This window comes from Grampus griseus (assembly GCF_964374135.1).
Source record: "Grampus griseus genome assembly, chromosome: 17".
NCBI classification, from domain to species: Eukaryota; Metazoa; Chordata; class Mammalia; order Artiodactyla; family Delphinidae; genus Grampus; species Grampus griseus.
The window spans coordinates 28,158,797-28,185,648 of NC_139011.1; the positions used below are offsets into that span (position 1 = coordinate 28,158,797).

The 26,852-nt window shown below is 35.3% G+C and overlaps 1 protein-coding gene across 2 annotated transcripts in view; it reads left to right on the forward strand.

The window, feature by feature from the left end:
- NUDCD1 (NudC domain containing 1) overlaps positions 1 to 26,852 on the forward strand; it is an 88,201-nt gene that overhangs the window by 25,042 nt on the left and 36,307 nt on the right. Inside the window, exons 3-8 of one of the 2 annotated variants that reach the window (XM_082674698.1) lie at positions 3,006 to 3,191; positions 7,019 to 7,199; positions 10,654 to 10,836; positions 14,540 to 14,744; positions 17,858 to 18,002; positions 22,598 to 22,723. In XM_082674698.1, coding sequence (XP_082530824.1) covers positions 3,006 to 3,191; positions 7,019 to 7,199; positions 10,654 to 10,836; positions 14,540 to 14,744; positions 17,858 to 18,002; positions 22,598 to 22,723 — 1,026 coding nt within the window. The remainder of the gene's footprint in view (positions 1 to 3,005; positions 3,192 to 7,018; positions 7,200 to 10,653; positions 10,837 to 14,539; positions 14,745 to 17,857; positions 18,003 to 22,597; positions 22,724 to 26,852) is intronic. The other variant, XM_082674699.1, reaches the window with a different exon arrangement.

Below are 26,852 nucleotides of genomic sequence, written 5' to 3' on the forward strand. Positions count from 1 at the left end.
ATTCCAAAGGATGATTATTCCACAGTTAACCATTCCTCTGCCAATGCTCTCCAGACAGTGATGCCAGGTACACATCTATAGTTGAACACATTGGATTTATTACTTTTCGCAGCAGAGGAGAATGCATACCATGCGGAACCATAGGGTATCTCAGAAGATGTTAGAAAGGACTTATTGTAGGATTGAGCTTATATTAGATGATTTGGGGGGAGGATTTAAGAGACTGGGGCTTTGCTCTGGATTGGATACTGTTAGGAAACTGGATAATTCTATGATGGATATCTTAATAAGTCTTATCCAGAAGGAGGGAAGAAGACTGGGCCAAGGCTCAAGCTGTGGTTAGTAATAGTGGCATGGATTAGGGTCCTGTTTGTAGCTTTGGCAATGTACATGTTTTATCTGTGTTCAGATACCATTACAGGGTGAAGCTGTTTTTGTCTTGTTCTGTTATGGTGACAGAGGTCACACAGCGGCCTTGTCTGATGACGATGTTCTGTGAAGTTGTTTATGTTCATCAGGAGAACATAGCTGTTAGTGTCACCAGCTCATAGCAAAACCAAGGCCTAGGTGATACTACCAGGCTAGCACTGGGATGCCAAGGGCTGCTATTTTCTTACTTACTGTTGATAAATAGCTAGGTTGTATCTTAGTTTTTATTGACACAGCTTTTCATTTTCATCATTAAAATAAACATTCTCATTATATGGATCTTAGTGTACATGTGCAAGTATTCTTATAATATAAATTCCTAGAAGTGGAATTATATTAAATGGTATATAATGCGTGATAAAATTTGATTTATAATCATTGCTGAAAGCCTATACTTATTTCTGTTCCCACCAACGGGGCACCTTAGCCAAGAATAGACATTAACAGTCTGATATTTTTTTTTCTGGCTAATAGAGATATCTTATTATTTTAATCATATATTTTTTTTACTAGTGAGTTTGAGCATTTTGCTCATTTTTTTTAAAGCCATAGTTTTCCTGTTCATATTCTTTTCCCATTAAAAAAATTTTAATAACCTTGTCTTTCTTGTTGAGTTTTAAGGGTACTTCGTATGTTATAGATATTAGTACTGCTTTATATTTGTGGCAAGTATTTCTCTCTCTACCTCCTATATGTCTTTTATTTACATAGGAAGGCTTTCTCCACCTTGAGATTATTAAAACATTATTAATCTTCTAGCACAGTTATTTTACTTTTCCCTTAAGACATTTATTTTATTAATCTATCTGGAGTAAGGAATATTTTTGTGTAATTTTTTCCCTAAAGGTCCCTAGTGTTCCACTATCATTTGTTGACCAGTCCATTTCCTTCACAATAATTGGAAATACCACATCATGTTCTAAATGCCTACGTAGACGTCAGCCTGCAGTAAAATTTCTCTTACTTGACCTTCACTTAACTAACTGGGTTAACTGATATTCTCTATTCTCTTTGAATAACATACTGACTGAAGACCACTGTAAGCTTATGTTTATTGCCAGTAGGCTACTCAGTACTATGCTGTTACAATTCTGTTTCTGTTAGTTGAGCTTTACATCACTAATACCCAGATTTTGTCATTCTAAAAACTTTATGCCAGCTGTGTTTGTCGTTGCATTTTCATTATTTAATGCAATATTATGTAAATCAGTAAAATATGAGTACAGAAAGAAGGAAAGTTGCTGTTTTAAAGAAAATTGCATGCTTTAGAAAGAAACAGTGGGTCACTAAAAAACTTGAGCCTAATAAGGACATAGTTTAATTTTTTTTAATATGTACATATATTGATCTAAACAGTTCTAGGAGTAGGGAATGAAATACACGAATCAAGGATTATTTTTGTACTGCAGGAAAACCTGTTAACTAAAAACTAAAGCAACAATAAAAAATTAATTGAGGGCTTCCCTGGTGGCACAGTGGTTGAGAATCTGCCTGCCAATGCAGGGGACACGGGTTCGAGCCCTGGTCTGGGAAGATCCCACATGCCGCGGAGCAACTAGGCCCGTGAGCCACAACTACTGAGCCTGCGCGTCTGGAGCCTGTGCTCCACAACGGGAGAGGCCGTGATAGTGAGAGAGCCGCGCACCGCGATGAAGAGTGGCCCCCGCTTGCCACAACTAGAGAAAGCCCTCGCACAGAAACGAAGACCCAGCACAGCCAAAACTAAATGAATTAATTAATTAAAAAAAATTAATTGAATTGAATACAGTTTGGTGTATGAGAGGAAGTTTATTTTCTCAGTTGTAGCCCTTTTTATATATTTTCTTGTAAAACATTTTAATGATGTGTAATCCATCTTACAACTTCATATTGTAAGGACATATACATGATAAAAATGTGTCAACAAAAACCCAAGCTGTTAATAACATAATACAGCATTTTCATACCACAGGAATGTCCGTGTCGGCATTTAGAACATGATGCAGTATTTCCAATTAGTTAAAAATACTGATCATTAATTTTAAACTTAGAAGAATGAAGACTAGATTACTGCATTGTATTAGTTTTCTGCCATATTGCTGTGTAACAACTTACTTCAGAGCTTAGTGACTTGAAACAAATGTTTGTCATCTCACAGTTTCAGTGAGAAATCAGAGTGGCTTAGCTGGGTGGTTCTGTTCCAGGGTTTCTCAAGAGAATGTAGCCAAGGTGTCAGCCAAGACTGCAGTGATCTGAAGGCTTTACTAGGGCTAAAGTGTACACTCCCAAAATGATTCACTCACAGGGTGCTGGTTTTTGTCAGGAGCCCTCACTTCCTCCTCATGTGTGTCTGCCATGTGCAGTCCAAGAGAAAGCAAGATAGAAGATGTAAAGTCTTTTATGACCGAGTCCGAGAAGTCACATACCATCACTTTTATTTCTTCGAAGTGAGTCAATGGGACAGCTCACACTGAAAGGCAGGGGAATTAGGCACCTACTCTTGAAGAGGAGCGTAACCAGTGCACTGAAGATATTTACTCTGTGTGTGTATGGGTCATGGAGAGGGCGGGATTCATTTATGTTTGGCTTCTTTTCAGGACACTGCCTTAGGAAAACCACGAGAGGTGTTTCGACTTCCTACAGATTTGATAGCATATGACAATCGCCTTTGCGCATCCATGCATTTCACATCTTCTACTTGGGTTACCTTGTCAGATGGAACTGGAAGATTGTATCTCATTGGAACGGGTGAACGTGGAAATAGTGCTTCTGAAAAATGGGAGGTGAGTTTTTTTTTTTCTTCTTTAGACTGAGCAAAGTCTGGAAAGTATATTCAAATTAGATCTTAATGATTTTGAAATAACACTTTTTTAGGGATAGTTTACATGTGACCTCTTGATTTTTATAATATATAATGTTTTGGATATCTTTTTAAGTTAAATTATAAAATGTATACCTTTTATGAAACTGATATATTAGCTATTCCTGTTTTGATCTGGGGTGCGTGCAGTTGTCAAGAATTGCATTTGCTTTTCAGCAAATACCTATTGAGTGTTTTATAAGTGTAAAGCAGTACACTAAGCAATGATGCTGCCACCTCCTTCTTCTTGAAGAGTTGGCCAGAAAATTGCATTGTCATGTCTTTTCTCCTCTACTCTTGTTTTATTTGCTGGTATGTTTAAGGGCCCAGCACACTGCTGCACCACTCTGCTAACTGTCTGGTATGTTTAAACTGGTCAAATAGTAACTATACCAGAGTATTCCCAACTTAGAAAAATATACTGTAGAATAAATAACTATAGTTACGTACCAGTCTCCAAGATGTCATTTTTACTTCAGTTTTTTAAAAACAATGTAACAGACTTAAATCTGAGGGGCAGGTGTTAGGATTTTAATAGTAATAAATATGGAATTATTTTCTCTAGAGCCACAGTTTTTGAAGGTAGAGAAGAATGACACTGAGTTGTGCTAATAAGTACAATGTGATATTGCTACTGTCTAAATCTCAGCAGGTGGCCTTTCGTTCTGGGTAGCTAAAGCGATATAAATTTAATATTTTACATCTTATAAAATATTTTTATTAGACCAATAGATGCCTACAAAGACCAGGCTTTAATTATTTGAGAAAAACCAAGAAGGCCTTAGTGGTTTACCTTTCTTACTAAGTTATACCAAATGCTATACTTCCAAATTGTAGTATGTTCAAAAAACTAAACAAAAAACACAGTAAATTATCAGAACAACAATAACCTGTTTATAGGGGGGGCCTTTGTAGTCACAGTTTCAAATAGTTATTGGACATGGTGACATTTTCTGTTCTGGCCTCCAGTAATAACTTTTTTTTTTTTTTTTTTTTTCTTGCTGAGGCAATGTGGTATATAGCACAGCTACCTGAAATAGTTGGAGGGAATTTGGAGAATGATGGGCAGGAGAGATATGAATGAGAATTTATCTGTTATCAAGCCGTGTGGATTCTGTTGGTTTTCAGTAGTAAGAAACACACTGAACTTGTTCACCTTCAGATTAAAAATAACACCACATATTCCACCAGAAGGAAATTCATATGGGTTTATATTTCATTTGGTTTCTGCTGTGTATATCTCCTTGGCACATATTAGGCTTTCAATAATATTTTGTAAATGAATTAAAAATTTAAATTCACTCCACATCCTCTTCAGTATTTGTACTATCATAATGAAATCAACACTCTCTGGGGAGGTTGGGGGAGTGGAAAAGGGATGGGACTTGGGCATTACTGAGGTGGGAGGAATACTGAGGGATATTGGTCGCTTTGAGAGAAATAACTCAGTAGAGTTTCGAGACTTTGGGGGAATTCGTGTAAGAGAGGAGGCTAAAGGTGAGCATGACGGGGGCATGGTAGGGCCTACGGGGGCCAAGCAAGCGTGGTGGTGATGACTCAAATGTAGAAAGAGAAATAAAAGAAGGCAAGGAAGACTGCCTGTTTCCAAATGTGTGGCCTCTAATGTGATGGGGGTGCTCTATATCAACAATATCACAGTTGATTTGCTAGGTTTGTTCAGAAGACTGGAAACTTCAGCCTAAGAATTTTTAAGAGTCCAGACGTCTACTCCTCTGGTCTCATGAGAGAGAAAGAAGAGAAGGAAACAGTAAACTGGCCACTTGTGCTTGGCAGAACTTTCAGTTTTTTCTCCCTGTGGTTTATTTCTTCTTGTCCCCCAAACAAAAGCAGAACCCAGTCAACCAACTATAAAAAACCATGTCTGTCATCTCTGTTTTGAGTATTTGAGGTGTTTTTGGTTTTTTATCCCTGCTTATGGAAGACTTTAGAATGGATTTCAAAGCTCTCCTATTCAAATAATTTTGGCAGAGTTGCTCAAACACAAAGAGAAAATGATGATATTAAAGCACACTTTTCTTTTTTTTTAATTTTCTTTTACTTTTTTTTTTTTTGCGGTAAGCGGGCCTCTCACTGCTGTGGCCTCCCCCGCTGCGGAGCACAGGCTCCGGACGTGCAGGCCCAGTGGCCATGGCTCATGAGTCCAGCCGCTCTGCGGCACGTGAGATCCTCCCGGACTGGGGCACGAACCCGTGTCCCCTGCATCAGCAGGCGGACTCTCAACCACTGCACCATCAGGGAAGCCCTTTTATTTTTTATTGAAGTATAGTTAACTTACAATGTTTTGTTAGTTTCTGGTATACAGCAAAGTGATTCAGCTTTACATATATATATTCTTTTTCATATTCTTTTCCATTATAGTTTATTACAAGATACTGAATATGTTCCCTATGCTATACAGTAGGATCTTGTTGTTTATCTGTTTTATATATAGTAGTTTGAATCTGCTAATCCCAAACTCCTAATTTATCCCTCTTCCCCTATGGTAGCCATAAATTTGTTTTCTGTGTCTGAGTCTGTTTCTGTTTTGTAAGTAAGTTCATTTGTATCATATTTTAGATTCCACAAATAAGTGATGTCATATGGTATTTGTCTGACTTACTCCACTTAGTATGATATTCTCTAGGTCCATCCATGTTGCTGCAGATGGCATTATTTCATTCTTTTTTATGGCTGAGTAGTATTCCATTGTATGTATACCACATCTTCTTTATCCATTCATCTGTCAGTAGACATTTAGATTGCTTCCATGTCTTGGCTATTGTAAATAGTGCTGCTGTGAACATTGGAGTAAAGCACATTTTTCTTTACAAGGCTTTCAGGTAGGAGCTGATATGAGGGGATTCCAGATAATGGGTTTAAAAAGAATAAAAAAGCTAATTTTTGTCTCAGATTAGTATTCAGCTATTTATTTTTTCATTTATTTGAAAAGCTTGTTTAGAAATCAGTCTTAAAACCTCTCCTATTTGGTATTTAATAAAAATATAATTGTCCTTTATATTATGTGTTTGTCTTATAAAAAGAATTTGATAAGATTTTGTGTGTCTTTGCATAATGCTTTGATTCGCTTTTTAAAAAGGAGCTTCAGTATTTAAATAGAGTTGGTGGAATTATACCTTTTAAATGTAAGTGGGCTCTTTTGTTTTTGAAGAACAAGAAAGTTTTTGTGATTTGTTCTCTAATTCCTTTGACTCTTACCTTTGTAAATTTCCAGAAAACAAAAACAAACCAAACCAAAAACAAAAGGAAAAAAACATACACACACCCACTCACAAATACACACGAACTGTATTCAGAAACTAAGAGGAAGAAAGCAGAAATATATCAGAGATGAGACAGGGGAAGAGATGCAGTAATGCATGTTGACTTGCTCATGTCCTGTACAGAACATTCTTTAAACTTGACAATTCTTTTCTAGAAGATTGCTTTTAATTCCCTTTCTCCTTTAGATGCTGTTTGGATGCCCTGTTGTTTTCTTTGTTTTTAAGCCAAGAGTACTGATTAGTTTTTTCTGTTAAACAATTAGATATTTTCCAAAAGTTCTTTCTTCAAGCAATATGATTTAAACTTGTAAGCTTTATTTAAGGGCTTTTTTCATTTTTGTATCCTTGTAGTAAATATGGATAGTATCCGAGTTATTTGTTGGATTGTCAGAATTCTGTATATTTCCTCTGTGCCGTATACATTCATCTAATACATTTTTGTGAGTGTCATCTTTTTTCTTTTTTGTAGATTATGTTTAATGAAGAGCTTGGAAATCCTTTTATCATAATTCACAGTATCTCATTGCTGAAAGCTGAAGAACATTCGATAGCTACCCTGCTTCTTCGAATAGAGAAAGAGGAATTGGATATGAAAGGAAGTGGTTTCTATGTTTCCTTGGAGTGGGTCACTATTAATAAGAAAAGTAAAGGTAAAACAACAAAAATCTGATCTCTCTGTAGTGGTTGCCGTAATTTAGTAGGTTTTGAAATGCAAAGAAGTTCCTGTAAATGCTACTTGCTTTTTCTTAGGAACTGTGTTAGGATTCTGGTACCTGCCACCCAGTGGAATGAATATTTATAGATAGTTTCTCCTTAGGTATGGATTATAAAAAAATAATAATGTGTTTCCATAGTCAGATGTGCCTTTTTGTGTAAAAGGAGACACTATTACATAATTTTGGAATAATTTAAGTGTATATTTTTAATATATACAAAAGTATATGTTAATATGTGTATGTGTATGTATACACACACACACACACACACACACACACACACACACACACACACACACACACACACACACACACACACACACACACATATAGACACAAGATTTGTTCTTCGAAATATTTAATGTAATTTGTTTTTTCTTTCCAGTGTTGTAGTTTTATCTCTGGAGGAACACAGTAACTGAAGACTTTAGATTACGTGTTAGAAAGTTTCTGTAAAGGGCTAGATGGTAACCATTTGACTTATATCATAACTACTCAACTATGATGTTGTGGTGCAAGAGCAGCCATAGATGAATGCATAAATGAATGAGTAAGGCTGTATTCTGGTGTTTATGGACACTGACATTTGAATTTTATATAATTTTTACATGTTTTTAAATATTCTTTTGATTTTTTGTGATTTAAAAATATAAAATTCATTCTTTGGCTCACAACTTTCTTTTCTTAATATCTCAGTTCCTCTTGTCCCTGAATTACTAACATAATTGTGTTACTTTTTATTTTCCCTGAACATTACAGAGCAGTGTTATATTTCTAAACTCTTTTGAGTGGAACATTTGATAAGTTATATTTTATGGTCAAGTAAGTTTGAAAATGTGGGCATACGATATCTCCATTTCACATTAAGCATATTCAAGTTTCTAGAAATTTTGAATAGAAAAAATTTAATTTTGACCCAGCATTTCCCAACTCATTTAGCCATGGAATAATTCACTTGAGACCTACTGTTTTCTGTCCCACACATGTTGGGAAAAACCATCCAATAAAATATACAGTGTCTAAGTTTGGGTCTTTAGAGGAAGCTAGGACTCTTTGCTGTGCATGTACCTGTGGAGGAAAAATAGGAGTTTTTATTTCATTCATGAAATGAAAAGTCTATTCCTAAATATGTATGAAGTGAATGTGTGAATGTAGGTGAGGATTTAGAGAAAAAACACTGACAGATGTTTTAGAACAAATTGTATTATTATGTATGTATATGTGTTACTATGTGTAACTCATGACTTTGAGTTATGATTTTTGACTTCATTATGAAGCTTACAAGCACTACCCACTGTAATAAAAATTTGTTACCCACAGTAACAATATAAGTAAAGGTACGGACTCAACTGAAATGTTTGGGTACTTTTTAAAGCAAAAAACAAAGACAAAAACCCCTTATTTTCATAGAATAAATTCAGTTAATTTACCAGAAACTCAGAATACAGTTAATTATTTATATCTTAAAAATTCCAAGTACAGTTATTTATATTTGGTTATAGTAGGCAAATAGATCTATATCTGAATGTGTATAAAAATCATTTCTACCATAAACATATTTCATTTAAAAAAAAACCCTTATCAGTAGCTAGAATGGGAAGAAAATAGTCCACACCACACTTTTCCTGGTATCATCAGTTTGTAGCTTTTTTCAGAAGACACTTATCATATACTGGCTGAGAAAGTAGACAGGCTGGCTATAGTGAAGGAACGGGTAGTTTTTTCAGAGGTTGATGTTTCAGATAAGGCAGTCACTTTTATGATTTAGAGCACTGCTCTTCAATAGAAATTTTTCCAAAATGGACGTGTTTATATGTGAGCCACTCAGTGTGATAGCAGGTAGCCATGTGTGGCTTTTGAGCACTTGAAGTGTGGCTAGTGTGACTGAGGCATTGCATTTCAAATTTTACTTAATTTTAATTAAATAGCTACTCTGGCCAGTGGCTACCACTTGGACACCACAATCTAGAACAGATTTCATCAGACCCAGTATTTTTTTTTTAACATCTTTATTGGAGTATAATTGCTTTACAATGGTGTGTTAATTTCTGCTTTATATCAAAGTGAATCAGCTATACATATACATATATCCCCATATCTCCTCCCTCTTGCATCTCCCTCCCACCCTCTAGGTGGTCACAAAGCACCAAGCTGATCTCCCTGTGCTACACGGCTGCTTCCCACTAACTATCAGTTTTACATTTGGTATTATATATATGTCCATGCCACTCTCTAACTTCATCCCAGCTTACCCTTCGCCCTCCCCATGTCCTCAAGTCCAGTCTCTATGTCTGCATCTTTATTCCTGTCCTGCCCCTAGGTTCATGAGAACCACTTACTTTTTATTCCATATATATGTGTTAGCATACAATATTTGTTTTTCTCTTTCTGACTTACTTCACTCGGTATGACAGACTTTAGGTCCATCCACCTCACTACAAATAACTCAGTTTCGTTTCTTTTTATGGCTGAGTAATATTCCATTGTATATATGTGCCACATCTTCTTTATCCATTCACCTGTCAGTGGACACTTAGGTTGCTTCCATGTCCTGGCTGTTGTAAACGGAGCTGCAGTGAACATTGTGGTACATGCCTCTTTTTGAATTATGGTTTTCTCAGGGTATATGCCCAGTAGTGGCATTGCTGGGTCATATGGTAGTTCTATTTTTAGTTTTTTAAGGGACCTCCATACTGTTCTCCATAGTGGCTGTATCTATTTTACAGTCCCACCAGCAGTGCAAGAGGGTTCCCTTTTCTCCACACCCTCTCCAGCATCTATTGTTTGTAGATTTTTTGATGATGGCCATTCTGACTGGTGTGAGGTGATACCTCATTGTAGCTTTGATTTGCATTTCTCTAATGATTAGTGACGTTGAGCATCCTTTCATATGTTTGTTGGCAGTCTGTATATCTTCTTTGGAAAAATGTCTGTTTAGGTCTTCTGCCCATTTTTGGATTGGGTTTTTTGTTTTTTTAATATTGAGCTGCATGAGCTGGTAAATTTTGGAGATTAATCCTTTGTCAGTTGTTTCATTAGCAAATATTTTCTCCCATTCTGAGGGTTGTCTTTTCATCTTGTTGATGGTTTCCTTTGCTGTGCAAAAGCTTTTAAGTTTCATTAGGTCCCATTTGTTTATTTTTGTTTTTATTTCCATTTCTCTAGGAGGTGCAGACCCAGTATTTTAAAATAGGGATTTATTTACAGAATATTAGGTTGTAAATTTTTTTTATCCTTTTTAAAAAGGTACCTAATAGTGTGCTTTTTAATAGTACATTTAAAATATTTAGTTTAAATTAGAATTAATATACAAATATATTCAAATATTTTTATTATATAGTTTTTTATTTGTAATTTTTTTGTTCTAAAATGCTTTATTTTCTTACAGATAAAAAAAAATATGAAATTACTAAGCGTAATATTCTCCGTGGAAAGTCAGTGCCCCATTATGCCGCTATTGAGCCCAATGGGAATGGTCTAATGATTGTCTCTTACAAGTCCTTTACATTTGTTCAAGTTGGTCAAAATCTTGAAGAAAGTAAGGATGAAGACATGTCAGAGAAAATCAAAGGTAATTTTACTTCAAATATCCATAGAGCTCCTGTGTAAAATATATCTGATTTGTCCTCCCAGCTAGGTTATGAGTTTTACCAGGTCAAGATAGGTGCTTAATTTTTCTTTATTTTCCTTTATATTTCCCAGAATGGTCTTTTATAAAATATACCACCTAAGTAGTGTGAACTGTTCAATTTAATACTTTTGTAATTACCAAAAATGTTTTTAAAACCTATATATTATCTTACCTGATTAGATATTTAATAAATACTTAATGAATGAATAAACAAATACTAATGTCTACTTGTTGGTGTTTGAAAATCCAGCATATTAGTATTGTCAATAATAATTTTTAAAAATAAGCTAACCTCTGTTCATTATAGGTGTCCTAATTACACGTTCTTATCTTTCATACTAAACTGAAAGAAGGTTCCTTGGGGGTAGAATCACTAAGTTTTCTCAGTGTTGCATTCATTCATGAATGCATGAGTGAATGAATGAAGGTAATGTTTTAGAATGAAAAGAGTAAAAAGGTCTTTCAGGAGAAATTTATATTTGTATACAAAGAGTACATATTCTTTAAAAGTATTCCAGAGAACATTTTTCTATAATCATTACTGTTTATATTTGTGGTATTTATAGCCAGGGACTAGTATATTTTACTTAACAGAGATTTTCACAATATTTAACAATTATATATATTACTCTTTGAATCTACCCTTTTTATTACTTTAACAACTTAATTATTTAAAATAAAAATTAGTTTCACTATTTTTATAAGTATATTTTTATATACTTTTCCAGGTTTGTAAACATGTACAACTCCAATTATAAGGGTTGTGCTTGGTAGCGTTTTATTTAGCGTCTTGTGATGTTTTTATGTGAGATCCCTTTCTGAATAAATTCTACTATTTTGTCTTAATTATAATGTTAAACTCTCCTAAAGCTTAGCCAGAGCAGCTATCCATATCTCTAGACCACATGCGCTTTAGAACTCCTTTGGTGAGCGATTGTGGAAGAATGAAAGACTGCCTTAATCCTTAGAACCAGTCTGCCTAGTAGCTAGGACCATGTGGTTCCAAGACAGATTTGCAGGCTAGTTGGGACACATCATGTGTTTAAATCACTAGCCACTAGTCCAGTGTTTCTTTTGTTGACATCTCACACTATATTTTGCGTTCCTCCTGAATTCGTTTTTCCCTTTTAGTGTAAACCACAAGTCCCTTCCATTTTTCTGTTTCTTTTCTAATAAATAGCCCTTTCTTGTACCCACTTTCTCTTGGGAAATTTCTTCTGTATTTATTTTATCATTGGACTTTCACAATAAGAAAGGAAAATTGTTCTAATTTTTAAAAATTATGCATAGTTTGTTAATTAGTATGCTTTCTTTTAAGCACTCTTTTGAGTATGTATACCGGTTTCATTTTCTATAAACTTCAAGAAGACTGATATTATCTATTACCCATTTGGTATTGTCATGATATTATAAATAATGATATTTTCTTTGAAGACCTAATACAGTCTGTAGAGATATAGAAAGGTACTCAAAGCAACCAACAATGGAAAAAATTATTTAGGTGTCTGTATAGTTTTGATGGAGAGGAGAGTAAGAAAATTCTGGCTTTCTCTTTAGTCTATGTCCATGGCCTTAATCTATACTAAAAGCTCATGTGATTTTGCAGGTTCCTCCCATCCCCATATCTGGCAGAAATTCTATATTGCATGATTATTATGTATAAACTGCCTTGTTAATGTTTGTGCGAGACGAGGGATGAGTAAAACATTTCTTAGAGAGCTTATAGTATGTCTTTTAAGCTATATTTCAAGCATTTTCAGTAAGTTTTTATTAAAAGTACTTTGAAAGGCAAAAGATAGAGGATCTGAGACTTAAAGGAATGTGATGCAAGTTAGATATTACCCCGAAGTAACAATTTTATCCTAAAAATTCATGCTTTTTTTTTTTTTTTTTTTGCGGTACGCGGGCCTCTCACTGTTGTGGCCTTTCTCCTTGTGGAGCACAGGCTCCGGACGCACAGGCTCAGCGGCCATGGCTCACAGGCCCAGCTGCTCCGCGGCATGTGGGATCTTCCCGGACCGGGGCATGAACCTGTGTCCCCTGCATTGGCAGGCGGACTCTCAACCACTGCGCCACCAGGGAAGCCCCCCATGCATTTTTTTTTTAATTTATTTTATTTTTGGCTGCGTTGGGTCTTCTGTTGCTGCGTGTGGGCTTTTCTCTAGTGGCGAGCAGGGGCCTCTTGTCTTTGCGGTGTGCGGGCTTCTCATTGCGGTGCCTTCTCCTGTTGCAGAGCACGGGCTCCAGGCGCGTGAGCTTCAGCCGTTGTGGCTCGCAGGCCTCCAGAGTGCAGGCTCAGCAGTTGCGGTGCCTGGGCCCAGTTGCTCCGCAGCATGGGGGATCCTCCCAGACCAGGGCTCAAACTTGTGTCCCCTGCATTGGCAGGCAGATTCTTAACTGCTGCACCACCAGGGAAGCCTGCATGTTTTATATTTATTTCTATATTATCATATTTGTTAAAAGAAAAATTTTAATTTCAGATAAAAGCGACCCTTCCAGGAGACACACCATGCTTATGCTATATCTTTCAGCATATCAAGTACCCCCCCAAGTTTTAACATAAAACCACACAAAAATAAAAAGAGTAATAACCCACATTTAGTGAGAGTTTATAATATATTTAGGTAACAGAATTGATATTAAATGTTTTACATGCATTAACTCATTTAAATGTCACCAGTCAGTCCTAAGAGGTGTGTAATATTCTGTTACACTGTTTTACAGATTAGAAAAATGAGGATTAGAGGTATAGTTGTGTATCAGAATTATTAAATGGTTGAACCAGGATTCAGACCGTGGACTAGCCAACTCTGGAGCACTAGTTCCTAACAGCCCTGTTATATTCCTTTCTGATGAGTGGATAGACAGATTAATGTTTATGGATGCCATTAAGCAAATATTTATTCATTTTGCATTTAAGCCCTATTTTCCTACTTCCGTGGTGATAGTATGATGGGTCTCAAAGTGTCTCTTTAGTAGGTAGCTTTTTAGGAGACAAGCTGAGGAGTTAAGAGAAGGTGATGAAGGCAGGATTCTTTTATTGGGAACTTAGACAAAATATACTGACAGCCCTTGAATTTGCTATGAAATTGCTTTCATGTTGTGAATGAGGTAGAATAGCCAATACCTTTATAAGGAAAATATCTTTTATTTTTGTGTGGACATGTATCCCACCAAATAACAGTAGTCTCCTGTATCACAGAGTTACTATATTGCTCCAGCATTGGCAAATCAAGGCTGTGGTGAAAGTTTCAGACAGGAGTTTATGACATATTTGGTATTCTTCTGAAATCGGAATCCACTGTGTGTGTGTGTGCATGTGCGTGTATAAGAGGAAGAGGGAGAAGTAGGGAAGTAGGGATACTGAGAGGCAGGGAGAGAAGGAATCGGGATGAAAGAGTTGCTATGATTTGTACTTTATGAATGTGTATCTCTTGGAGCATGAGGTAATCCTGGAACAGGAAAATGTCAAGTAAATTGCTACAACTCTTTAAGTGAAAATTCCCCATGGACATCTCTGTGTGTTTGTTCATAATTATTTTTTTGTGAGACGATCACTAGAAAATATGCTAAGATAGGTTTTCTTTTGTATGACCTAGTCTCAGCTTTTTAATTACATAATGCATTTTTCTTTTCCTAAAAGAACCTCTGTATTACTGGCAACAGACTGAAGATGATTTGACAGTAACAATATCGCTTCCAGAAGACTGTACTAAGGAAGACATTCAAATACAGTTTTTGCCTGATCATGTCAACGTTGTGCTGAAGGGTCAGAGGTTTTTGGAAGGAAATCTCTATTCATCTATTGATCATGAAAGCAGTACATGGATAATTAAAGAGAATAATAGGTATTTTTATAGTTATATTTATATTTAAAATTTTATTTTTTATTATTTCACTTTTTCCTTGTTTTCTTTTTATACTTTTTGCAGTGGTTACATCATAGGGGAATACTACAATAGGTCCATCAGTATTGCTGATTATTTTTCTTAAGATAGATTAAAAATGAAATTACTGTAGTTAAGATTAAAAATACTATTATAGTTATTGTTTACATTATACTGCGTGCTTTTCATTACCAGCTCTGGATACAATAATAATAATAACAGAAACAATAATAATAATAAATAGGTGAAAGTGGTCATTTATTTAAATTTGTGCTTTTTAAACTTTTTAATAGAAATAATATTTTTCTATTAACTTTAATTTGCTAATTAGTGGAATGCTACTCTGCAATATGAACCTCAAAAACGTTACGTGGACTGAAAGAAGCCAGAGACAAAAAGTATGCCCTGTGCAATTCCACATAAGTGAAGTTCTAGAACTGGCAGAACTAATCTATGGTGATACAAATCAGAACCGTGGTTACCTCTAGGGTGCAGGAGGATTGACTGGAAAAATGCACAAGGGAACTTCCTGGATGTTTCACTATCTTTATTGGGTTATACGGGCGTATGCATTTGTCAAACAATGAATTCTACACTTAAAATCCATGAATTGCATCTATAAATTACACCTCAGTAAAAAGAATATGTAAATAAAAGGTAAACAAAGGTTGTGTCTTGTAAGACTATAATCCTCTGTCCCAACTACCGTTCCTCTTTGTAAATCTATTGTTCCAGATACTTCATTCCCTAATCATTTGGATTAATAAAATTAGTCTCTTTCATTTTAGATCAAGTCTTAGTAATTATTGAATTCAGTGATGGTTAATGAATGGTGTTAGGCACTTAATTTTTAAAATGGTCAAATTTTGTCAGAAGTGGGTTAAAATTAAATATTTTTATTAAATATAATTCTTGGTTAGTGGTATTTTACCCATCCATGTGAGTCTTGATGTGACTCTGAATTCTGCTAGTCTAAGAAATATATATCTAGTTCAAAATTGTTTTTAAATTAAGCAGATACCCTGAAATCATTTTATTAATGGAGAGATTTGGTGACTTCGTTATACTTTTTAATGTATTATCTTAAAAACTCAATATCTGAAAGGTTCTTTCAAAAATATTTTATATTTCCATATATTCTATTTAAACATATCTTACTAGTGTGTGTGAGAGATGAGGATAGCATTTTTAAATTGGCAAACCAGCTGGAACATACTGCTAAATATAAGTCATCAAGCAGTAACCCAGCCAAGGTTTAGGAGAAGAGCTGGACCTTATGCAAATAGTTTCAGCATTTAACACATGAATATAGACCAGTATTCTTTTTTCATTAAATTTGAGGTGCTTGATTACTATTTTATGTTACAAAAGATAATTACAGTGCTGTGTTGGTGGTATCATTGGTTTAAAAACACATGATCTTTTTGTACTTGATTATATTATTCGTCTCATTTTCAGTAGTTAATGTTCCTTGTAGTTTTGGAAGGATTTGTTAACTAATCTGTAGTTTATTATGTATGGGGCTGTGTGTTCCTTTTTGCTTGGATGATAGGATGTGATTCTAGTTTTAAAATGTAGAAATGCATTTGTGCTAAAAGAGTAACATTGACTAGATATGCCAATTTAATGATGGTTCATAAATTCTTTATAACTAAAACTGTACGAATTCTAACTTCTTTAGCTAGCAACTGACTAAGAACAGTATTAATGCATTCTGGTCACTAGGTACAAGTTCTTTAATAGTTATTTACATATATTTTTTCAGAGAGGCAGAATAGTGCAGTAGTGAAGAACATGGACTTGGAGCCAGACTGCTTTACTAGCTTGTGACCTTGGCAAGTTACTTAACCTCTCAGTGCTTTCTTTTCTTACTTGTAAAATGGAGATGATAATAGTGCTTACTTTATTTGTTTGTGGTGAGCAGTAAATGAGTTAAAACATGTAAAGTACTTAAGATAGCACCTAGCTTACGGTAAGCATTAGGTAAGTATAAGCTGCTGTCATTATTTTTATTATCATCATTATCACCATCATCATCATCATTCAAGATTAGCTTTCTCCTTAGAAAATGTAACTAAATCTGGGCATTATTGACCATGGTGGTAGTTTTTAATGCTAATGATAGGAACTCATTACATAAGAAAGATATTATTTTGTATAGTCTCTTAAAATACAAGAAGTTTTAGAAAATTTTAAAGTACTGTAATTAATTCATGAGGTAGTGATAATAGCCTTGAAAAAGAATATCTGATAAGTTTGCATGTTCTATTTGATAATTACGATAATAGTTACTATCGTGTTCTTGCAATTGTTTCCTTGCAATTGTGTTCCAGGGCATGGGTTAGTATGGCCCATGTTTACCAGAGATGGCACATGGAAAAGGTTGCTTTGCTGTGAAACAGCTACCACCAACATCACTTTTCTCTGTATTATAGCAACAGCCAGCTTACCTGGATTTCCTTTCCTATTCAAGAGGCACATGGGCAACTCCCTATCCCATGTCCACAGTCTGCCCTGAGTCAGCTCTCTCTCCCTTTTCTGCTGCATCAGTCCTTAATCTTAGTGTTCCCCGATGGGTCCTTTTTTATTGATTTAACTAACCTTCCTGATATTTAGGTTAATAATATATTATGGCTACTAGTTTGTGATAATGAAGGTAATTGTTGGCTCCACACACAAAGAGGTACCTTTAGTTATAGGCCCTTTCCAGTTAACTTTATGTGCCCCCCCGACCATTCCCCAGTGAAATAGCTCATAGATTCATGCTGCTTGCATTTTTCTATTACTGAAGATTGGTAACACACAGCACACCTGAACTGCAGCAGTACTTTCTGAGTGGTGTTACTCTTTCCAATCACTCCAGTGGTGCCTTCTTGTCTATTAGATCTATATTGTTTACCCTTGGATGATAGGTTTTCCATCATATGCAGAATGAAAATGAACATGATTTTTGGTAAAACATCCTCTGGACATCAGAGGGGTAATTTCTGTGGAAGATTCTTCTGTTTGGTATTGGTTGTATAATTTGTATAGTTGCTTAATGTAACATTACTTTTCTCATCTTAAACTTCTAGCTTGGAGATTTCCTTGATTAAGAAGAATGAAGGACTGACATGGCCAGAGCTAGTGGTCGGTGATAAACAGGGGGAATTTATTAGAGACTCAGCCCAGTGTGCTGCAATAGCTGAACGTTTGATGCATTTGACCTCTGATGAACTGGTAAGCAATTGCAATAGCAGTGTGACTTCCCAAGGATCCAGAAGTATGTTATGTGAGGATTACACCATGTTTTTCAAACATTATTTTGCTTTTCCTAATGTAAGAGACAGATTAGGTATCACTGACTAGTGTTTGAATATGGCTTAAAATTCTAATATATATTCCTTATACTGTGTGAATATATATATGTGTGTGGGCATGTTGTACATATAGGGTGGGTGTGCATGTATGGTTGTATGTATATATGTATCTTTCGCTCTCTCAATATATGTACAGAGAGAAAAAAAGAGATATATAGTTGACACTTGAACAATGCAGTGGTTAGGGGACCAACCCTTGTGCACTCAAAAATCCAAGTATAACTTTACAGTCGGTCCTCTGTATCTCCTGCTCACATCCTCAGATTCAACCAGTTGGGTATTATATATTTCTGTAGTATGTATTTTAAGTGGACCTTTCCAGTTCAGACCCATGTTGTTCAAGTGTCAACTCTATCTCTGTGTATATCTATATTCTCTTTTAGAAGAATTGACTGACCAAAGCTGACAGGGACAAAAATTATGATTTTACCCCCTACCTTGCTAATAATCTACGTGTAGTCATTGAAATTTTCTGGGTGCTCTTAGAATATCACAAGGGGTGTTTGTGTGTATGTGTGTGTATATACATATAAAACATACAGCTGTGAGATTTTTGTTGAGTATGTTCCTACTCCGATAACATTTAAGATAATGTTAAGAATTTGAACAAATTCAGCAATACACCAGAACTTCAGTTATGTTCCTTTACCAAAACATATCAGCAAATGTAAAATGTCTGATTTATTGCCATCTGGAATTATAGCAATGAGGAAGATTATATAAAGAAGTATTTGTACTGTAGGTTAGTTGCATCCTAAGGTAGAAAGGAAAGATTAGAATATTGAGGGTCAATGTCTCTGACAAAAAAAAACATGACCAAAATGGAGAAACCAAGTTTCACATTTTCTAGCATAATGGAAAATTTCAAGAATCCCTGGAATTCATATGTATGACTCTAGAACTTTGATTTCATAGCCCTCTTGTTACAAGCCATGCAGACTGCATTGCTCTGTGTTCATTCAATATTCAGCAAGTATTTATTGTGATAGGGCTCTGGGGATATAATTATAGTGACAGTAGTGGGGGTTTGTTTTGAGATTGTAGATAATTGCTACTAACTGTCTTTTAAACTTGATGATTTCAAATGAATATTCATATATATGAGTAAGTTATTTATGCCTAAACACTAGTGTGGTTGTTACTTTTAAAATAAAAAACAGAATCTTGTCATCTCTAACTGAAGGCAGTTTTGTGTTTTTCAAATCTTTATACTTTTTCTTGCCTTACTTCATTGATTAGAACCTCTAATGCACTGTAAAATAGGAATGGTGAATAGTGAAAGCAGATATTCTTGCCTTATTCATGATCTTGGGGAGAAGACTGAATTTTCACTATTAAGTATGATGGATTCTTTTTATCACTTTGAGGAAATTTCTTCTATTCCTAGTATGCTAAGAGTATTTATCATGATGGTCATGATGTATTATTATTCTTTTTTACATATCACTGGTTTGGTTTACTAATATGTTATTGAAGAGTTTTACATTTATGTTTGTGAGGAATATTGGGGCCTATGGTTTTTGTTTTGTTTTGACTTTTTACTGTCTTTATCTACTTTTGGTATCTGGGTAATGCTGAGTTCATAAAATGAGTAGCGAAGTGTTGCTATCTTCTATTTCTGGAAGAGATTGTGTAGACTTGGCATTATATGTTCTTTAATGTTTAATAGGTATTGCCAGTGAAACTATCTGGACTGGAGTTTTCTTTTTTGAAGGTTTTAAACCATGAATTTAATTTCTTTAATAGTTATAGGATTATTTGGGGCATCTATTTCTATTGACTTTATTTTTCCTTTTTTTTTTTCAGTTTCCAATTTCATCCAGACTGTTATTACATTTATTTCTCTCTTTTGCTTGCTTTAGATTTATTTTGCTCTTTTTTGAAGGTGAAAGCTTAGATGATTGATTTTTGACCTTTCTCCTTTTCTAATGAAAGCATGTAATGCTATACACTTCCTTCTAAATACTACATTAGCTGCATCCCCAACATTTTCTGCCTGTTTTCTTAATCCCGTTACTGATTGATTTGATTTGATGCTGGATTTCAGTTTTTTGCATGGCTGGTTTATTCTTTGTTTGTTCTTAGTCCTAGGGTGGAACTTTTCATGAATCTCAACTGAAAGTCTGGAATGTTTACCAGGGTTTCTCCTCCTGTGTGGGCCCTGATCTCTAATTTTTGTCTCCCAAGCACTTTGATAATTATCAGAACTCAGCTTTTTAGCCCCTTATCCTCTGCTTTCCACTTGTCTTTTTCAGCTCAGCTTGAAATAACAGATAACTCTAGGAAAGCAGCATAGTCTTGGGTTCTCCTTGCTATTCCCTTTTCTCTATAATCTTGTCCTGTTAAATACTGGCTACTTTGATAGTCCTTAGCTTTTAATTTTTGCCCTCCCATCTCTAACATATGGGTAATTGAAAGGAGAAGGGAGGGAGGAGTGGGGAGGGTGCTTTCTTTTCTGCTGGATGTATATATCTTCTTGAGACACTGTGACAAAATGGCCCGAGCTAATTGCTGGAATTACCTTCTCAGCCAGCCACTGCAACCAGAATTGTTTCATTGGTACTTAGAAAGGAGAAGACAGCCACAGCTACCTGGGGGCTTTCTTTTCTGCTGGATGTGTATATCTTCTTGAGATACTGTGACAAAATGGCCCCAGCTAATTGCTGGAATTACCTTCTCAGCCAGCCACTGCAACCAGAATTGTTTCCATTGATACTTAGAAAGGAGAAGACAACCACAGCTAGCTGGCTCCATGTCCCAGCTGGAAAATGGACAGATTTGATAATGTCTGTAACTTCCAGACATTTAGTTTCACAGACTCTCTGGTCCTTTCACATTAGGTTCTCAGTAACATGACTGCATTTTGGCAAACTAGTTGTGTGGACATTTTATCAGTTGTTATAGAATTGTATTTCTGTTATATGCATGTGAATGTATAACTTATCTTTTAAGTGATCCTTTTTTACTCTTTGAGGGCTATAAGACCAAACAGTGATTTTTGCATTCAAACAGTGAACATATTAAAATTACTTTAATGATTCCATTTATCTCTACTTTGGGCATATTTTTCATGATACCTCTGTGTTTTTGTTTGGGTGGATATTTGTGTGTGTGTTTAGTGGTTGTTCTAGAGTTTATAGTATAACATCTTCATCTTATCACCATCTATCCTCAAAATATATCACTTAACTCATAACTTAAAAACTTTACAGTATATTTCCATTCCATCCTTTGTATTATTTTTGTCATTTTATTTCTATGTTATAAACTTGATGATATGTTATTATTTTAACTTTAGTCGGTCAGTTTTCTTTTAAAGAGATTAAAAATGCAGGGTGAAAAAGCCTTATATTGATCCAAATATTTGTCATTTCCTCTTTTTTACATTCCTTTGTGTTGATTCAGATTGCCATCTGGTGTCATTTTTTTCCTGGCTGAAGAACTTCTTTTGTCATTTCTTGCAATGTAGTTCTGCTGGATAAATTCTTTCAGCTTTTGTTTGTCTGCAGAAATACATGTCTTCCTTGTCTGCAAAAATACTTGAGTTCCTTCTTTTAAAGCTATTTTTATTAAGGGTGTAAGTCAGTGCTGACGGTTTTTTTCCCTTTCAGAACTTCAAATATACTCCATTGTTTTCTGGCTTGTGTAGTTTCTGATGAGAAGTCAGCTGTCATTTGTAATTTTGTTCCTCTGTCAGTAATGTGATTTTTCCCTCCTGTAACCACTTTTAAGATTTTCTCTTTATTACTTGGAGAATAATTTCATTTTTCTCATTTTTAGCAATTTCATTGTAATGTGACTTGCTCTGTGTTTTTTTTTTTCTTAATGTTTGTTATGCTTGGGGTTCTTTGACCTTCTTTAATCTGTAGGATTATAGTTTTCATCAAATTTGAAAAAAATTGCCATCATTTCTTCAAAACTTTTTCCATTCTTCTTGCATTCTTCCAAATACTCATATGTTAGACCATTTGATATTGTTCCACAGGTCACTAGGGTTCTCATCTTTTGTGTGTGTTTTATTTTTGTCTTCTCTGCTTCATTTTTAGATAGACTCTATTACTATTTTAGATAGACTGTTACATTTTAGATAGACTCCAACTCACTGGTTGTCTTTTCTTCTGCAATGTCTAATCGGCTGTCAATCCCATCTAATATTGTGTTTTCCATTTCAGATATTGTATTTTCATATCTAGAATTTCAGTTTAGTTCTTTTTTATATCTTCCATATTTCTCAATGTGTTTGTTTTTCTTTACATCTCTGAGTATATAGAACAAGTTTATAATAGCTGTTTTCATATCTTTCTCTGCTGATTCCATCATTCTCTTTTTTGTGTCTGTTTTTAAGTTTTTATTGGTCATGAGTCTGAAATTTAATATTATTGCTGTAATCTTAACATTGTTGAGTATGAAGAAATTCATTCTCTTGTTGTTATTTATTTTCTTTTATGGTCTAAGAATCCAAATCCAGATAAAGGTAAACCTCCTTGTAATGCTCAAGAGTTAGAAGAATGTGATATTTTCTTTGAAGAGAGCTCCAGTTTATGCAGATTTGATGGCAGTACATTAAAAACTACTCATGTGGTAAGTTCTTGATAATGATATTTCTAAAAATTTGTGAATAAATAAAAGTTATTCAGATGAGATGATAATTGATTGACTAAATACTATTTTGCAAAGACAGGTTGATTGTCAGTTACTGGCTGTGACGTAAATTTCTTCACTCCCTAAAGTAGCCATCATTTTATATTGTCATCCCTAATTAAACAATGTTGTATGTTTGGCACTATTGCATATTGATATCTTTCAGTGGGCTTTTTTTCTGTGCAGTTTTTCTATGTGTAGTTGTGCCTGTAATATATAACAACTTAATATCTGACTTTCCTCTCACTGTCCTTTCCTAACTTTTTTTGGATACTTAACATTTTTTTAACTAATGGCTGGGTATTACAATACTCAAAGGTGTTATAAAAATGAGCATTTTTTTGATTATACCTATGTAGACAAATGAGGTGGAATGGCATAAGACCAGTGGGTAGAAAGAGGTATCATTCAAGCTTGTACCAAAATTACTTACTCTTCTGATTAATTTCTGCATCTGCTTTGCTCTCCTATAACTAACTAACTCCAATAATTTCTAAAAAGCACAGAGATGACATTTTGCTTACCACAGTGTACCTAACACCCACCAAAGGTTCTGATTCTGATAACTGCTTAAAAACATTTTTAGACTGATCTCTTGGTGAGAGTCATAGAAACAGAAATTGTTTCAGGTGCATCTTGGATCTCAAGAAATTTGCATACACTTTTATATTTCCCTTCTTTGTCAATCACTCCTCTAACTGAAGAGTAAACAAAGTTCTTGGTCATATTATTTTATGCAATCTGGGCATTGATCCAAAGCCCAGATGATCAAAGTCGTTAGATTTTTTTAGGCGTTTTGCTTCTTAGATATTGTTTAGTTCTGACATAATCCCATAGATAACTCCATTAATGGTGAGTGAAGAGCCATTACACAATTACTCTTACTTCCTTGGGTTAGATTTTAGAAAATCATTCTTAAGTGTGACTGATGAAAGACTCTTCAATCTGACTAACTGTAGATTATTTATTCTTGAAGAATCTGGCCTTTCTTCCTAAAGTTATAGTCTTAGGAGCTATAACTTTTAGGTACTGTTTCCTGCCTAACTTTTATAGAGAAGACACCTGATCTTAGATGTCGTAAAATGTTATTGTTTAAGCTTAGCTCCTCCAAGAATTTCATTTCATTTTAGTATAGCACTACTAAGTAGTACTGATCAAGTAGTTTAATGTTGGTCATTGAGAGGCATCTAGTTAATGATACCTCTCTTTATTTGCTATGTTTAAGCATACTAAAAATTAAAACCAAGGAGTAACAGAAGGGGACCAAAATAAAACATTTATTATTTACAAATTAGGGTACAAAAGCCCCATCTGCTGACTAAATCCTAGAATTTAGCAATAACCTTATTCACAGGCAGTGCCAAACCAGATCTGGCTGACCCTGGTGGAGCGGTGTAAACATCTTATTCCCTGAGGCCTCTAGCTCCTTAGAGGAAGAAGTTGATACTACTACTTATATACTTATATAAATATATACTCTCTTCTATTTTTCTAAGCTTTGTTGAAGTTCTCACTTTGTTCATTCTTCTCCCAAGCTCAGTGGGCATCTTTATGACCATTATTTTGAACTCTTTATCAGTTAAATCACTTATCTCTGTTTCATTAAGGTCTCTTTCTGAGGTTTTATCTTATTGCTTCCTTTGAAAGATATTCTTCTGTTTCTTCATTTTCCTTGACTTGCTGTGTTGGTTTCTATCCGTTAAATAAAATAGCCATCTCTCCCAGTTAAAGACGTGGTCTTATATAGGAGATGAACCTTATTGTTCAACTCTGCCCCTAGTTCTTAGTTGCCTCTCAGACTTTGTGATTGTCTGAGCAGCTTTTTTTTTTTTTGGCTCCCAGTAATTGAGGGTGTGCCAAGACCTGTTAGTGTCCCAAAACGGACGATCTCGGTCAGCACCTGAATTCAGGCTGGTTGGAAGCCAGACCCTCAGGCATCAGGGTTTGAAGTACACAAATGTGTACAGTCCTGTGGGATCACAAACGTAAGTCAGCCCCACTGTCCACCAGAGCCAGATGGTCTAGAGGTATACCCTGGGTGACAGTCGCAAAAATTGAGGCACCAGATGAGTATGCAAGCTCCTTTCCTGGAGATACCAGTGACTTAGAGTAAGGCACAGGGAATGTGCGAAGATGGCAGTCACTGGCCTCTGTCCACACAGAGCAGCAGCACCTCAGTAAGCCTCTAGGTGTGTGTCACACCAGAAACCTACCACTACTCTGAAGCTTTAGGACAAGCAGAGAGGGTTTTTTCACAGAAAGACTGGGGGTGTGTTTCGGTCTGCCATCTCCGTTGAGCCCTGTAGTGGTAGTCAGCCAGGAACTGTCTCTAATTGCTATAGTCCCATGGCACCAGGAATGCGAGCCTTACTGGCTACCAGAACCAGGCAATCAGTGAGCATCCCCTGGGCAGAAACCACAAAAATCAGAGCACCAGATGTGTGTACAAGGTTCCCTCTGGGAGATTACTGGTGCTCTGAAGTGAGGCAGAGGAAGAGTGCAAACGATGGCACTTACTTCCTCTCCCTGAAGTATATTTCAGATGTGTGTTGAACTAGATGCTTGCCCCTCCTTCTTGGGAGGAGGTGAGTTAGTATCTTTCTGTCTTGAACCAGTATCTCAACTGAGTTAAATTTGAGGCCAAAGTTTCTTTTTATAATGGTAAGCACTTTTTCTATCATTAGTCATTTTTTATGAATATAAGGCAAAGATTCAGTGAAGTAAAAATGCATAAACATTGATGTTTGGGAATAAGTGGAATGGTAATAACTGGAACAACAATTAAGTACTAAGTCCATCTTCTTTCTGAAGACAGATCTGGGGACTTCCCTGGAGGTCCAGTGAAGGGGGTGCAGGTTCGATCCCTGGTCGGGGAACTAAGATCCCACGTGCTGTGCGGTGTGGCCAAAAAAATAATAATAATTAAAAAAGTAAAAATAAAAAATACAGATTTGGTAGGTCAGTGTATTGTATGAAAGTCAAGGTCTGTCTGGTCAAATGTAGCTTGTTCAAAAATAGTTTCTTGGTGTACCTAAGAGGATACCAGTTGGCATGTCATTGGGGAAGGGAATGAAGGAGGCTCCAATATTGTGGATATTCAGTGGTACATCCATTTTAGGCATCAGATAGTACTATATGGGTAATTCGTACTCCTTTCTGCAATGTTTACTTCAGATTTATCTTCTTGATTTCATTTGTCATGACGTTGGACAATTTGAAATTACCTGTACATGGAAAGGTCAGTATATGTCCTTAATTTAGAAGAAAAAAAAATACTGTAACAAAAAGGTCAGAACTTTATATTGTAAATGACAGATTTTCCAAAATATAAAATTCCCTGAAAGAAATGTAAATTAGGGTTAGAATTTGGCATTTGGAAAGTAAAATGTTAAATGAATATATGTAGCAGCAGAATAAAAGAGAAATATTAAATTTCAGAAGCGAAGGAGAAAAGTAATAAGATATGATCACTGGGGTGTAAAGCTCAAATCAGAATTTAGATACAGTTGAAGATGAATTATTTTTGCTTTTTTCTAGAGCTGTGTTATCCAAAATATTAGTCACTAGCCACACAGCTTTTGAGCACTTGAAATGTGGCTAGTTTGTTTGAGATGTGCTGTAAGTGTAAAATACACAACCAGATTTTGAAAACTTAGCATGAAAAAAAGAATGTGAAATATATTATTAATAATGACTTTTATATGAATGTTCATGTTGAAATGATAGTTGGTTATGTTTGGTTAAGTAAAATACATTTATTAAAATGAATATATCCCATTTCTCTTTACTTTTTTTTTTCTTTTAACATCTTTATTGGGGTATAATTGCTTTACAATGGTGTGTTAGTTTCTGCTTTATAACAAAGTGAATCAGTTATACATATACATATGTTCCCATATCTCTTCCCTCTTGCGTCTCCCTCCCTCCCACCCTCCCTATCCCACCCCTCCAAGCGGTCACAAAGCACCGAGCCGATATCCCTGTGCCATGCGGCTGCTTCCCACTAGCTATCTACCTTACGTTTGTTAGTGTGTATATGTCCATGACTCTCTCTCGCCCTGTCACAGCT